This window comes from Melospiza georgiana, chromosome 8 (assembly GCF_028018845.1).
Source record: "Melospiza georgiana isolate bMelGeo1 chromosome 8, bMelGeo1.pri, whole genome shotgun sequence".
Taxonomy (NCBI): Eukaryota; Metazoa; Chordata; class Aves; order Passeriformes; family Passerellidae; genus Melospiza; species Melospiza georgiana.
In genome coordinates this window covers 14,876,524-14,890,614 of record NC_080437.1, presented here as the reverse complement: position 1 = coordinate 14,890,614, position 14,091 = coordinate 14,876,524, and the positions used below count along the sequence as shown (strand labels likewise).

General features: G+C 35.0%; 1 protein-coding gene across 32 annotated transcripts in view; it reads right to left on the bottom strand.

Annotated features, from left to right (window-relative positions):
• Positions 1 to 14,091, bottom strand: part of KCNMA1 (potassium calcium-activated channel subfamily M alpha 1) — a 403,122-nt gene that overhangs the window by 159,079 nt on the left and 229,952 nt on the right. For all 32 annotated transcript variants that reach the window (XM_058029021.1, XM_058029020.1, XM_058029013.1 and 29 more), the window contains one exon: positions 13,088 to 13,199. In XM_058029021.1, the coding sequence (XP_057885004.1) occupies positions 13,088 to 13,199 (112 nt within the window). The remainder of the gene's footprint in view (positions 1 to 13,087; positions 13,200 to 14,091) is intronic.

The window sequence follows — 14,091 nt, the reverse complement described above, 5'->3', positions numbered from 1 at the left end:
ATGTCTGCATGTGACAAACATCCAAGATTTATCTGTGAGCACTTGAATCATTCCTCTCCAACTGAAAAGATTTGAATGGGGTAGTACTTATCTGTGTTACTAATCACATCTTGTACAGCTCAAACTGAATGCACGTCCTACTTAACTTTTTACCATATAAGGCACACTATTTTCCTTTCCTTCTGTATTTCCTCTTGACTAGTATTGTAATCTTGTTATTATCCAATTTTAAACCTATCATTAGTGTACTTTATACTTAGTACAGCAAATGTTTGGGTGTAGAATCCATTTACCTTGAAATCCTGGAATGTCTCTAAAGGAAAACAGGACCTAAGTAATAAATAGCAAGAGCCATGCTGTTTAGTTTACATAACCTATTACTTTGGTTTTAACAATTTGACAGTATTGTTTAAACTCCTCAGCTTCCTGGCACAGCCAGATTTTTATCAATTTCTTTTCGGTCAGTGCATTGCTTAATCTGTTGCATACATCAAAATTTGAAAACATAAATTAAAATACACAAACTAGGATTATATCTAAAGTAAACCTGCTCGACAAGTTCAAAAAAAAGTATATAAATTTGAGCAGCAGCAGGATGATGGCATATTGTGCTGAGACGCATTCTTAACATCACAGCCAGCCACACAAAGCTACTGGTATTACTTTCCTGTGCAGACATTTCTGCTTTCCAAATAACTATTTTTTAGTATTTTGTTCTACAACTCGATTACATAAGACAGCTTCTTATTTTCAGTGACACTTAGAGTTTGCTACCATCTATAACATCAATCTATTACTTGGTCAATTTTTTTACATTAGATGTACAATTAGATTACAGAAAATTGTTCTCTGCAGACTAATTTTTTTTTCAGCTATCCAGAAAAGTACCTTTTAAGTATTCTAGCTTAGATGAACATCTGAGTGAAAGTCTGGAGTCCAATTAAGCACATGAAGGTGGTGCCATCAGTAGACTATCACTGTTTCCTGCCTCTGTGAAGGACATGGTCCTTGGCCTCCTGGTCTGAGGTAGACCCAAAACTCCAAAGCCCTGTGTTATCAGCAGTACCTGAAATGTCTGCTCTGAAGTATTTAATCCAATCTAATCAACAAACATTTTGTTATAAAGAGCTCTAGAATGACTTTTAACAACCTATTTTGTCTTCAATGAATCCAAGGTACTTACAAGTTTTTCATATTTTCTACAGAAGCATACCCTTGAAGGACATCATTCCATGACCCTTCTTGAACTTGTCACAAAAATAGATTTACATACTTATGGAAGTACTGCTATGATTAAATGACAACTTGCTTTCAAAGTCCATCCAAATGTGAAGCTATTAAGCTTAAAAAAGCAGGAGAAGAAAGCAAGACTTGTCAGCAGCTAAGCTCCACTTTACCTTTGGCTATGCAGGGACTAGGTACTTGCTATATCACCTTGAAGGAGAGCAAGGGAAGATTAGATCCTGCCTCGGAAAACCAATGTAGTGGATAGAAGTGGGTATCACATTATTGTCCTTTAAACCACAGGTTAGACATGGGCGATGGATTTGCTGTGCTTTTGTGGGATGCTATTTGCTTATAGTTGTGCTCAAAACCTCAATCTGCAAAAAGCCACAAAACACAAGGAAACCTGCCAAGGAGAAACCTGCTGCAGAGAAAAATAACTGTTATATCCTCTGACTATTCTCTCCTTGAAAATTCATTTTTAATTTAATTTACAATAAGTGAACACAGAAGTTTCCCAACATTACCTTTTCTCTCTTTTAAATTGCTTCTGAAATGACAATGTAAAAGCCATTTGCTGTACACAAAATGGCCCATAAAATTTTCATTGCTGATATTTCAAAAATGGTGAAAGTATAATTCATAGAAAAAAAAAATAACCTGCCATGTCCGAATTTAAAAGCTCTACAGCTTGGTCAACAACTACTTTTTAGTACAGCTTTGTAGCAACATCTATAGATTATGACAAAACCAGAAAAATGCTCATTCTGCCAAGAATTTACTACTTATTAATCTCACTAAATTATTTAGAAGGTAAATTTATAATCGAACCTTGAGTTCCTGAGAAAACGCATGTAGTTGCATTATTTATTTTTAACCTCCTAGTCTCAAAGTCTTAAGCTATTAAACCATTTTCAGAAAGCTTGGCATTAGCAAGAATAAAACCAGTCACTCAATATGTAAACATTCACTTTCCTGCTTTACACCACTTCAGGCAACAACTGTGTCATATTCCATAAACCAAGCACAGATACAGCCAGTAGTAAATGAAGAGCAGATCTTTGCATAAAAGCAGGGACCATTAACTTGTAAACATTTTATATTACAAAAGAAGTATTATCCCAGCAAAGTGACGTTGGTGACATTTTTAACAAAAAATTGAAACCATGAAGGGAAGAATAACCATATTCATATTGACCTAGTGGGTAAAAAAGAGTTTAAAAGGCAAAGAATTTATTCAGCTCTCATTTTTCTATTTTTTTCATATTACATTTGTGTAATCCTTTCCAGATACTGTGATTCCATATTCAAAATAGATGGAAAATATGTCTTTTTTAATTCCGTGATTTGGGGAGAAAAATACTAATTGTACAATTTACTGATGGTGCTACAGAAACCATAATACGCCTTGAAAAAAGAGATTAAACCCCAGCAAGCTAACCTTGCAAAGAAGGTTGCACAGGAGGTTGGAAATTTGGGGGTTGCTTTCTAAAGTGGCCATTACAACTCAATATAGAGAGGTTTCCCTTCCTGAAAAACCACAAGTTAGCATCTTATATAATTTTCCCTGGCATTCATCAGGAACAAATTGCACTAAAATCAGGAATGTGCTATTTTGAGAGGCTGTAACCATAGGGCAGAACAAATGATAAGAACAAAGGCAAAGGAAGGGCAAAGGCCAGATCTAAAGCCTGACTCATGCTGCAGGAGGTTGATTTAAAAAAAGCCTTGCAATTGTGCCTGTCTTTGCTCCCGTGAGTCACAAGGCACAGGCCATAACTGCCAAAGAAACAAGGAGCATGCCATGAAACAGGGCTTGACAAGGAGTCAAGTATTTCACTTCTAATCAACTAGTATGATATAATGCATCCTATTCAGTGAGCCTCTTCAGCCTTTGAGTTGCACAAAGAAAATAGTTCAAGAATGGATATGAGCAGATACATGCAGATTAATTATGAGAAACCAGTTATGAAAATGATACACCACAAAATCCTGTATGTGATTATGATCCAGGTGCAAAAAACATTAATTCTATTTTCTGACAAGATAGATGACAAATATTCAAAAAATATTTATGCTTGTCCTGGTAAAGCAATAGCCTTTTACTCAATATACAGAATGATTCCTTGCATATTGTGCAAATTTATATTGTACAAACAATAAACAGTATTTCTGACCAGCTGTAGGATTAAGAACTTAGTCATAAAATTCCACAGAAGTTAAAGATTATGGTGTTTTTCTTTTTGGAAACACAACTCTTGTATAGATCCACACACTGTGTTTCAGCATCCCTTATTTCACCCCAATCAGTACTAAAAATTAGTCTTCACCTCCTCAGCAGTGCATCATGTTTAAACACGGGGTCTGAGAACTGCAAGTGCCAATTCATCACTAAGAGTGAGTCAAGAATAAAGCCAGTAAAGGAAGGAGCATTTAAAACTCTCCTCTTCTAATTCACATTAGACAGAAAATCTGTGATCTGCCTACTGAGAAGAAAATTCTTGCATTTTCAGGTGCACAGAAAGGCTTTCCCTTAAAGGCTGATGTTGCCCAATCAATAAGAGAAGATAGTGAAATTTCTGTGCACTATCAGAGTAGATTAGAGCCAGTGCCTAGTAAAATAGGTGTCTGAAATTTTCCTAGAAGACTCTGTTCCTCACATCTATGTATCTTTGGCTATTTTCCACTGAATGCAGCATATTTCTTACAGGATCTGCCTCACATGCAATGATATAAAATTTTATCTAGATTAATTTCCCAGGTGAGAGTGAACATGAAAGAATTGAGATGATATTTCCAGATGTTTCTGCTCTTACAGTGCTGATATCTGCACTTTGCTCTGAATAGGAAGGAAAGTGAAACAACACAGAAAAAAACAAACATGGAATTTAACAGATAATAAAAGCCCAAATAATACCATTTGCTTTATAAAGAATCCCATCTCCTTTTAATTCATATTCACAATATTACACATGTAGAAACTCCATCACGATATATGTTGCCTGCACACTAGCCGCTATGAAAATAACTTTTTCTTTAAAGTTATCATTGTCCCAACCACATTAGCCATCAAGAAACACTTCATTAATTATGCTTGAATAAGTATCTAAACTTCAAATAATGAAATTGCATAGAATATTTATAAATTATGTATCTACATAAAAAATTTTATTATTTTCTAATAAAATATTTTGAATTTATTTACTTACATATTTAACTAATCACTTCTGTTAGTAATTAAAAATTGAACTTTTACACCCATTACCTACAGCAGCCCTAACATACACACACATTGGTAAGAACCCCTCCAGGACTTAGGATTTTTGGTATCAGGGAAGATGAATGTTGAATAGGAAACATTTTCAAAGGCTGCATTTTGAAAAATAAAAATAAATACATAAATGTGAAGGTTGTGGAAGATATTCAAACCATATCAGGAATTTATATTTATCTTGCTGTGATTCATTCTTCTGCTGTCACAACACTGCAATCAATACTAGAACTTCACTGGCTCCCTTGACTAACTTCAGAGAAAAGCATCCCAGAACAGAATTAAGTAAAATTGAGCAAATCGTTAAAATGTGAAAATAATCCTCATGTTACTTTCAGCACGCAATGTCAGTGCTCTATTTGGCTACTAATATTCCATCTAGCTCTCAGCAAAAAAAGACCTGCTGCTGGGCTCTGCAGGTATGATCCACACCCCCAAGCCCAGGGCCAGCTGCAATTACTCCCTGTCTTCAAGCAAATGACATTTTGGATGGCCATGGGGCTGCAGAGTGCACAAATGAAACTGGCATTAACTGCTGGCTGCACAGGGCTTGGAAAGGCACCAGTGTGGCTCTGTAGTACACCATGAGCTCACCCATTCACAAAAACTCCTTCAGATTTGTGGGAAAACGTACCACATGGTGTGGGGCTGATTAAAGAAAAACAAAATCAGCAATTAGGAGCACAATAAAGCTGACAGATAATTTCTACAGAGAAGCAGAGTAACTATGTGATAATGGAGAACTAATGCCTAGACAGTTTTGAGTACCTCAGAAATCTCAAAAAACATTTTGCTCTCAGTCATCTGTGTTTCTAAAGGACTACAACAATTTACTTTTGATTATGAAGATTATGGTTGCTAGATATCCCAACTTAAATGCAAAATCTCTTCAAATTGAACTTCACACTTCAGATGATAGCTGATTCATTTCAGCTAAACATCCACAGTGATGCTTCAATATTACTGTTTTGAATAAAACCAGCACTCCTTGAAGGATAATGCTTAACAAAATGCTGTGGACTAAACCTGTCTATGTAGCACAGTTGCATCTGCCTTACTTTATAAAAGGTGATTTTAAAAGATGGTAAAATAATTTCCCTGTATAAGTCACATATAACCGCAACAATAAAATGGCTGTAGAAAGAAAGTTTTATAGCCATTTTACTTAAGCAGAAACCCTCATTTTTCTAAGGTTTAACACTATTTTTAAAGTAAAATACGCATTATTCTCTTTTTGTATTGCCTCATGTTATATATTCACTAGCAACAAACAAATGAAATCATGAAGCTAAATACACTACTTTTCCAACATTCAGCTTTTGAATCAAAGCGCATCTGGGGAGATATCATAGGAAAACCTGCTTCTGGTAAACGTAATTTTGAAGACAAGCTTTGATATCTGAAACCTAAAATACCAAGAAAACAATTTTTTCACTTCATATCCCTTTATATATACCAAAGCAGAGAAGTTCACTAGATAGATTTAGAGAAAAAAAATCTTTAATAACTATATAAAATTTATAAATACAATGTACTGACTTTTACATAAACAATTAAAAACTAAATGCCTAAATGAATCAAAAATGCTCTCCCAAGTTTAGCAGCATCTTCTTTAACACCATTACAAATTAAAGTTTCCTGAACAGAAGAAACTAAAAGAAGCAACAAAAAAGGAGACAGATCTAAAGAACCTGTATATCCTGACCTCTGAGCATCATTAGCTTTATTGGCAAACTTTCTGGCAATCCATTAGGAAGCCACTGCAGTGCAAGTAGCAATGGAAGAGTCATAAGTTCAGAGATGTTTTTGTGGTGCAGAAATATGTCCTTCATTTAACAGATTGCTCTATGTGTTTCTATTTTCATTCAGAATTGGAGATAGCATGATACTAAACACTGCTGAAGGTGATAACAAGGTTAACGAAGGCTAAATATCTGTGGGTCAGCAGTGAATCAAGTGTAAGCCCTGTATATTGAAAGAGTATAAATACAGAAGTACTAGAGAATGTTAAGCATTCAAAAAATTGATGTGAAACTAGTGGCAAATTGTGACAAACTATGAAGGATACTGTTCCCTTGACTAAAGTCAACATTGTATGAAACTGCCATATGGTATAAATATCTTGCAATTCAAAACTTCAGAAAAAGCCTTAAATATTTCAGCTGTAAGAACACTTCCCAAGTTTTCCTTCTCTGTATGTTGTCTGTCTGTGTATAGCAATATACTGCAACTGTAAAGACAGAACAGTGGATAAAGGAACAGATTTTCAGCCATCCAACTATTAATTCTGAAATGTCACATGAGCAGGAAGGTCAAAACTTAACATATTCACAGAATATTGTGAGGTGGAAGGGACCCACCAGGATCTCCCAGGTACGTGGCCCATACAGGGACCGAGCCCACAGCCTTGGTGTTAGCAGCAGCAGGCTCTCACCAACTGCTCTTCTCATACTGACATGGAGCACTGAAGCACAAGAAGTCATCCTTCCAATTCCCAGTGGGGTTTGGACCTCTCAGGTGATGGTCAAGCAGTGCATGTAAATGACCATATTAATGAAGTTTCCCCTTTTGAATGTAGAATGATAACAAGAGTGAAAAATCTTAATCAAATTCTCTCTTGACTTTTCTTAGTTTCATATCTATAAAGTAGAGTGAAATAATTGCCAAAAGATTACAGGAAGGATATGAATGATCCAGTTTAAATAAAATTCCAGTCTCAGGTGAGTACATCAGTTCCATCAGAGCCCTTCCATATTCAGAAAAAAACAGACACAGAAGAACTTTCTCAAGTCTCATATGGAATTCTTAACTTCTAATCTTTCTAGTGAAAGCCCAACTATCTTTGCATCAGTTTATACCAACTTCAGTCTCAACAGGATTTGCCTTTGATTAATTCAGTCTTGCAAAAATGTCAGGAGGAACACAGATATGCAGTTTGGGGATTTTAATTACTTAAACTGAATAATGCATCTTTTCTTAATTCCACATAAACCCAGACTCACGCACCACAGAGCACACTAGAGGCACACTAGGTGCTGAATTAATGAGAACTACATGGACATTGCAGTACTTCTGGTCCAGGGTTTATAAAATAAAATAGTTCCTTTGAGCAGTATTACAGAAATTACAAATGCAAAATGAGCCAAAGATCAAAAAGAGTAACGAGAAATCATGGAATTCATGTTAAAATGTCAAAATATAAAATGTCATGTTCTAGGTATAAGAACTTCTAGTTTTGGATTTGGGTAGAAATCAATTATATTATTTATAAAGTTGCTTGTAAACAACAAGCATTCAAAATTCAAAGTTGAGCAGATCCCACTCAGCAACAAACTAACACAGATTCAAAATATTTTAAAAAATACAGTAAAAAAGCAACGGATGAAGCTATCAGGGGAATAACTACGGGATAGTGTATAAAGACTAGACTGAATGCCTACAAGGAACTATACATATTAACTTACCACCTGGGAGCCAAGAAATGAATTGTAGAATCTTGATGTGCACTCAAAGATTCCACCAACAGATGGCAGAAATGCACAACACTTGATAAAGTTATTGCAAATTACTGCAAATTTAAGGTGCTGAGCAAGGGGGCTTTGCAACCTGTAGATGCACCAAAATCCAGTAAATTAATGCAAAGTCAAAGTGGTATCCCTATAACCAAGTTATCAGAAGGCTTCTTTGTGTCAGCGTAACTAAATTCCATTAAACTGTTTTCTAAAAGGAATCAAGTATTCTACAGATTGAAATATGCTTTCAGGATGAGCTGTTCTGTAGAGATTATGGCAAGAAAGTCTACAGGATATTAAAACAAATGTTTTCATATACAGATTTTTAACTAAAGCTTCATCTTGAGGAACACTTGCTGGATGGGCAGAATGCTTCACACCATCGCCTTAACTACCTTAATAAGACACATCCAATTTTTCTCCAAATTTATCTCTAAACCAATTTCATTCTCTGTTTCAACAAGAAACCTGAATTTCCACCAGAGTTGTTGGAAATACTCTTCTCTGACCAGGCATTGGTACTGAAACCACAAGTCTCATCCAAAATGAATTGACATGTCTCGAACGGGACCTGGACAAAATTTGAGCAAACACTGGAAAGAATTCTCCCCTTCCCAAACTGCACTAATCACCACCTGAAGAGATTTGCTTTCTATGCTTTGCATGTGTCTATATTTGCATGTGTTGTCTCTCTTCTTTACCCCACTATACATCTCAAATGATTTTCTGAAAAAAAAGTACAGCATCAGCAGCAACTTAGACTAAAAAGCATGTGAGGAAATAAGGATGAACAAAAAATCCTCCTGATAATAGAATTTATAGGAATCAAACAGTTTCTATCACTTGATTTTCTGTACAGTAGAACAGATGAAACATACGGTCAGAAAAAGGAAGTAAAATTGTTTAAAAGACCTTTTATATCTTTAATTTCTGTGATTCAATAATAAGACACTATAAAATTCATATATTATGTTGTATTGATAACTTTGTATTAATATCACAATCTAAGGCTGGTTGTTCCTCATTCACATAGTCTTGAAAATGTGAAGCCAAGATCATATTTCTTATGTTAAATCCCCCTCTAACAATACAATCCTGTCAAGGCAATTTAGTTCAATACCGTCAGATCATAAAATCAATATTTCTTTTTTCATAAGCATACAAGTACATGATTAAAGGCATTTCAGATCTTTGAATTGGCTTTGCTAACACAGAAGATAGAATAAGGGTTTTAAGTGTGTAAAGTGTTATTGAGTCTTTACTAAATAAAACTGGAAGACATTAACTTGTTGTAGGACTCTCCAATTTTTCAGACTGCAACCTATCCAAAGGAAAAAAGTTCTGAATCTGAAACTTAGCTAGGATACTCAAATTATGACAACTTTGTGGTTAAAAAAGCAATAAACCAAACAACAAAATTTACCATGCCATTATTTCTCCCACTGCAAATTATCTTTGTCAAACAACCCTATTAGCCTACCTTCACTTGGACTATAAACAAAATACACAAACTCAGCAATGCACGGAAATAATTTGGTTAAAATTCACTGCCAAAGTCACCTGTAACTCATTCTTCCCTTGGGAAGAATCTCTCCACTCTGTAGAATCCTGCACCTGGAGAACTGTCCTACCATTATCAGAAAGTTTCTTGTATAGAGTTGTGCAAGCAATACATATGATTTGATAAAGTACAGCTGCAGCTCATGACCAAGTATCTACACAAATGTTACTGTTTGCAAAACAGTGTTGGAAAAATGTCATGGGGATCTAGATGAAAATGAGCATCCAAAAACACACTGATGTTCATTTCTGTACAGTTTTCAAGTCAGAACATAAGAAATTATTATATAGCACGATAAAGCACTATACATCACTAAATTATACAGATTCATTAAAAATTTCTTTCCTATCTCTATTTCCTCAAATTTGTCAATAATATGTAGCTCTTTTCATATGCCAAATGCACTCTTTTCACGTGCTTCCTTTTCTTATGCTATCCTCTGCACGCAAAAACGATACCACAGAAACCCTTTCTGAAGGCTTTACCAAAGCTAAAAATCTGGTATTTTGCAGGTTTGAAGAGTTGTTTTGCCTTCATCTTTACTTTAGACATTGATCATAATGATATTCCTAGAAAACTTCTGAAAAAGTATAATCTGATCTGTCTTTCAATACCAAATGTTGTCTGCAAACTGGAATCTAGGTAGAAGGCTAGATTTGAAATATCCTCTATGAATACTGATTGAAAATTTAATTCATATACAGCATTTCAAGATGCAAAAATATATGTAAAGAACAGCTGAATACAAAAGAGTATCAGGGAAAGGAGAAGACTTCACATACTAAGAGCTGTACAATAGTTGAATGATGGCATTTCTGAGCCAGCATAAGAACAGAAAAAACCAATGGCCTTCCATTCTCTACATGATCAGATGATATATCCAGAGCATGTCCTCTGCTATGCTTCACATCTTTCTGTAAGCACTGATAAATAAATGATAGGCAAAGCTTATCATTTATTTAGGATAGTTTGGTTTCTTTAAAATACTGCTCAAACTGTGGGTCTATAGTGATACTAGTCAGTTAGCTAAACCAGGACAGCTCTTGTAGAATTGGGCATTCAGAGCCACTTGGGAACTTGGATTCTGCCAAGTACTTCAATGAACTCATTACAGCTGACTGACATGAATCAATAACGAAATAAACTGGAAAGATCCTGATGCATTCCAGATGGTGTGTTTTATTTTGGCTCCTAATGATCCTGAAATCTAACGCACACAAAGGAAACCTGCTAAATCATTAAGAAATTCTTAAAATGTGCCAATGTTGAATGATTTTTGTCTCACTAAAAGGCAAACCTCCCTGCTAATCCTACAGACACATGGGGACAACTGGTGCAAAACCCACAACTTATTTGTTCTGAATCCCCCTCAGCAGAAGGATATCTCTTTCAATTACAATATTTATATAAAAGAAAAAGGCAAAGTTGCCATCTAGCCTGAAACTAAATAATGTGGTCTAAACACATTCCCTTCCCCTCTACTCACACACTCAGTCCTACCAGGGTATTTACCTACATGTATGATTTGAGCTCTACAGGCAGTAAATTTGGCCATCCCTTTCAAAGGTGTAAAAAGGAATACACAGGCTCCATTAATACACTTTGATATATTCACTTAAAAATTCTTTCATCACAGCTTCTCAAAATAACTTTCTGGTCTAAATTAAAGCTATGTTAGGAATCCAAAAAATTCACGTTTCTGAATTAGTGAATGATTTCACTAAGGATGATTTATCTAAAATGAAAACCCCTCTGGAAGCAGGTGCAAAGCTAGAACATTGTAAATATGTTATTCCTAAGATGACTACACTAAAAAACACATCAGTTTTTTGCCTCAGCAGGTGATAAATGTCTCAGGGGAACTCCACAAGGAAACAGGCAAAGTGGGGTTATAAACAAGAAATCAAGATCAAGTGATGTTGGTGTAATTAAGAGATATGGAAATTCTTTCAACTCTATGAGTGCTCAACTCTTCCTGAAAACTGACATAAAACTTATGAAATCCATGCAGCAGAAACTGCTAAATGTGCAAAAGCTCTCATTATCCCTGTCAGTACTGTTAGCTGGATTGCTGTGTCACCATGAGTCAGTCAATTACGCAGTCACTTTCATGAAGGGTATTCATTCCAAATAATTATCTCTGCCTCATTTCCCAGAGTTTGTGGTCTTGCTACTTTCTCATTTCATATTCCTTTTCAATAGATTCTGTGATTCTATTTATTCTCTCAGATAGACTTAATCTCTAAGGACTTCAACCTCAAAGTTTTTGGGAAGCTCTGATATATCCCATACAGGAGTGAAAATCCATCCCTCTAATTCACATAATGCAAGGAATCTGAGATAAAGTTATAGCTACCGAAATCGGCAATTTTCTTTCAAGGATAAGCATGTTTTTTACTTACATACCTCCTTTTTAAATTTTATTTCCTAACATAATGTGGAGCTGTATGACATTTTCCCTTTCAAAAGTCTTACTTAGTTTTCCATATGTGACAGAAGTGATATGTAATAAAGAGAGTAATCATACGAGGATGAGTAGTGATCTTTTCTGGCTGTTTTATTGCTTTCTTCCCTGGCATACTAATAACCACTGATATGACCTTTACTGTGGTTATAAATTAACTGATCTCTTTCCATAAAAAAAAAATTCATCAATAATTTTTGTATCTTTGCACTTCTATATTAAGATGAAAAAGTTAAAAGACTACTAAAGACCCTCTGGTTTATTTGATTTTCCATATGAAACATTTAAGATAAGAATTTCCTCAGTTTTCAGGGACAATAAGTGCCTGTATTTCTGGAGGTATGAATTGCCAAACTGTGAGATTTCATATTTGTCCAAAGATATATGCCATTTTTAGGATGTTTTCTCCGAATAAAAAAAATCACAACATTTGACGTTCATTTTTCCTAATGAAAATGCCTATAACACTTGTACAGGAATCTCCATTTGGCATATTATGGATGTTTTTAATTGAGTGTCCTCTCTATTTCATTTTGCATTCCCTTTTACATGTGGCACACCTTTTCTATTGCATTTCTAGCAGTCCAGTAAAAATATTAAGTGTCTAAATGTATCTCCCAAATCAGTCACTTCAGTGGATTCAAAATTAATCCACACTGGCTTAAAAAAATGCAATGAGAATATATTGATTTCATTGTTGACAATGATCCATGGCAATCCAGTTCAGTGAATCAATGATCTAGATCACCTGTTCAGGTTGTGAGCTGAGACAAATCAAATTCATGGTTTGATAAAGGCAGTTACACAGTACTTCCAAAATGGAAGTTCTCCACCCCTTGGAGTAGGAGATTAGTAAAGAGTTGAAAACAAAACTGATATAGTAAGTGCTTTTTCTGACAAAATCCACGTTTCTGCTTAAAATTCACTTTGAAAACTACTTTGGAAATATTCTTCTATTTACACAATGACATAAGATCAACAGATTCTCCACCCAAATGTGCAAAGCTAAAGTAATTTTATAACAAGCATTTTAAAGGTTAAACTATTTTACTTACCAAGCCAACTTCTGTTTAAATATACTGACACAAACACTGGAGGGACCGTGAAGAAATCTACCACTGAGTTAACTTCTAGCCAAAACCATAGCTTGTCATTGGCTGCTATAAACTGGAAAGAAAGAAAAATAAAAAGAGGGGAAGAGATGAAAGAATCAGATTATTGTCATGCTGATTTCAGGTATCTGTTCTAAAATATTAAACCCAAAAGTTAGTGTAGTAACTGATGTTTTAGGTCAGTCCAGACAGAACATGGAAAGAAGTCTGTATTGTGAATTTCTTGATAATAACACTGAGATTAAAATGACAGGTCCAACTAGAGAGACAGATCATCTATGTTATCAGTTGTAGTATCTGTGCTAAAAATACTTCTTCCACATTTGTTGACAATGTATCAGTAATATTAGAAAAGTGTAGGCAATTATAAAGTATTTGGAAGCACATCACTTTTGTTCCAGCACACCAAATGTGCTGGTGGTAGTCTTATCATGCATTTGGTGTTCAGAAATTTCTCAATACAGAGCTGTTCACAGAGTCCCATCATTACAAGTCCAGAGGAGATCAGCAGGGTGACTCCTACAAGGCATAGTTTGGGACTGCAGCAGCACTTCAGGCTTTTGAATGAAACCATGTGGTCGTTTCTCTCTCCTGAATACAAGATCGGCCCTGGGAAACCGGCAAGGTTAGATGCCATGGGCATCATAGTTAGAACTTGTCTATGTGCTTAAATAAGGTGAAACTGCCATTTGCATTTGATTAATAATTAAAAAATAATTGAAACATTTGCTTTATATAAACATTAAATGTAAAAATACAAATAAAGGGAAAAACTGAGTGTATCATGAAGATATTTAATGGAGCAGATCTAAGTCTTAAAAACTTTGACTTACACATTTCAAAACCATGCTCATATTCTTTGCATTAAAGAAGATATTGTCTTTTTTTCAAAGAAAATACAATCTCTATTTCAATCTCCATATACAGCAGCTGCCTTCCCTCCCTGC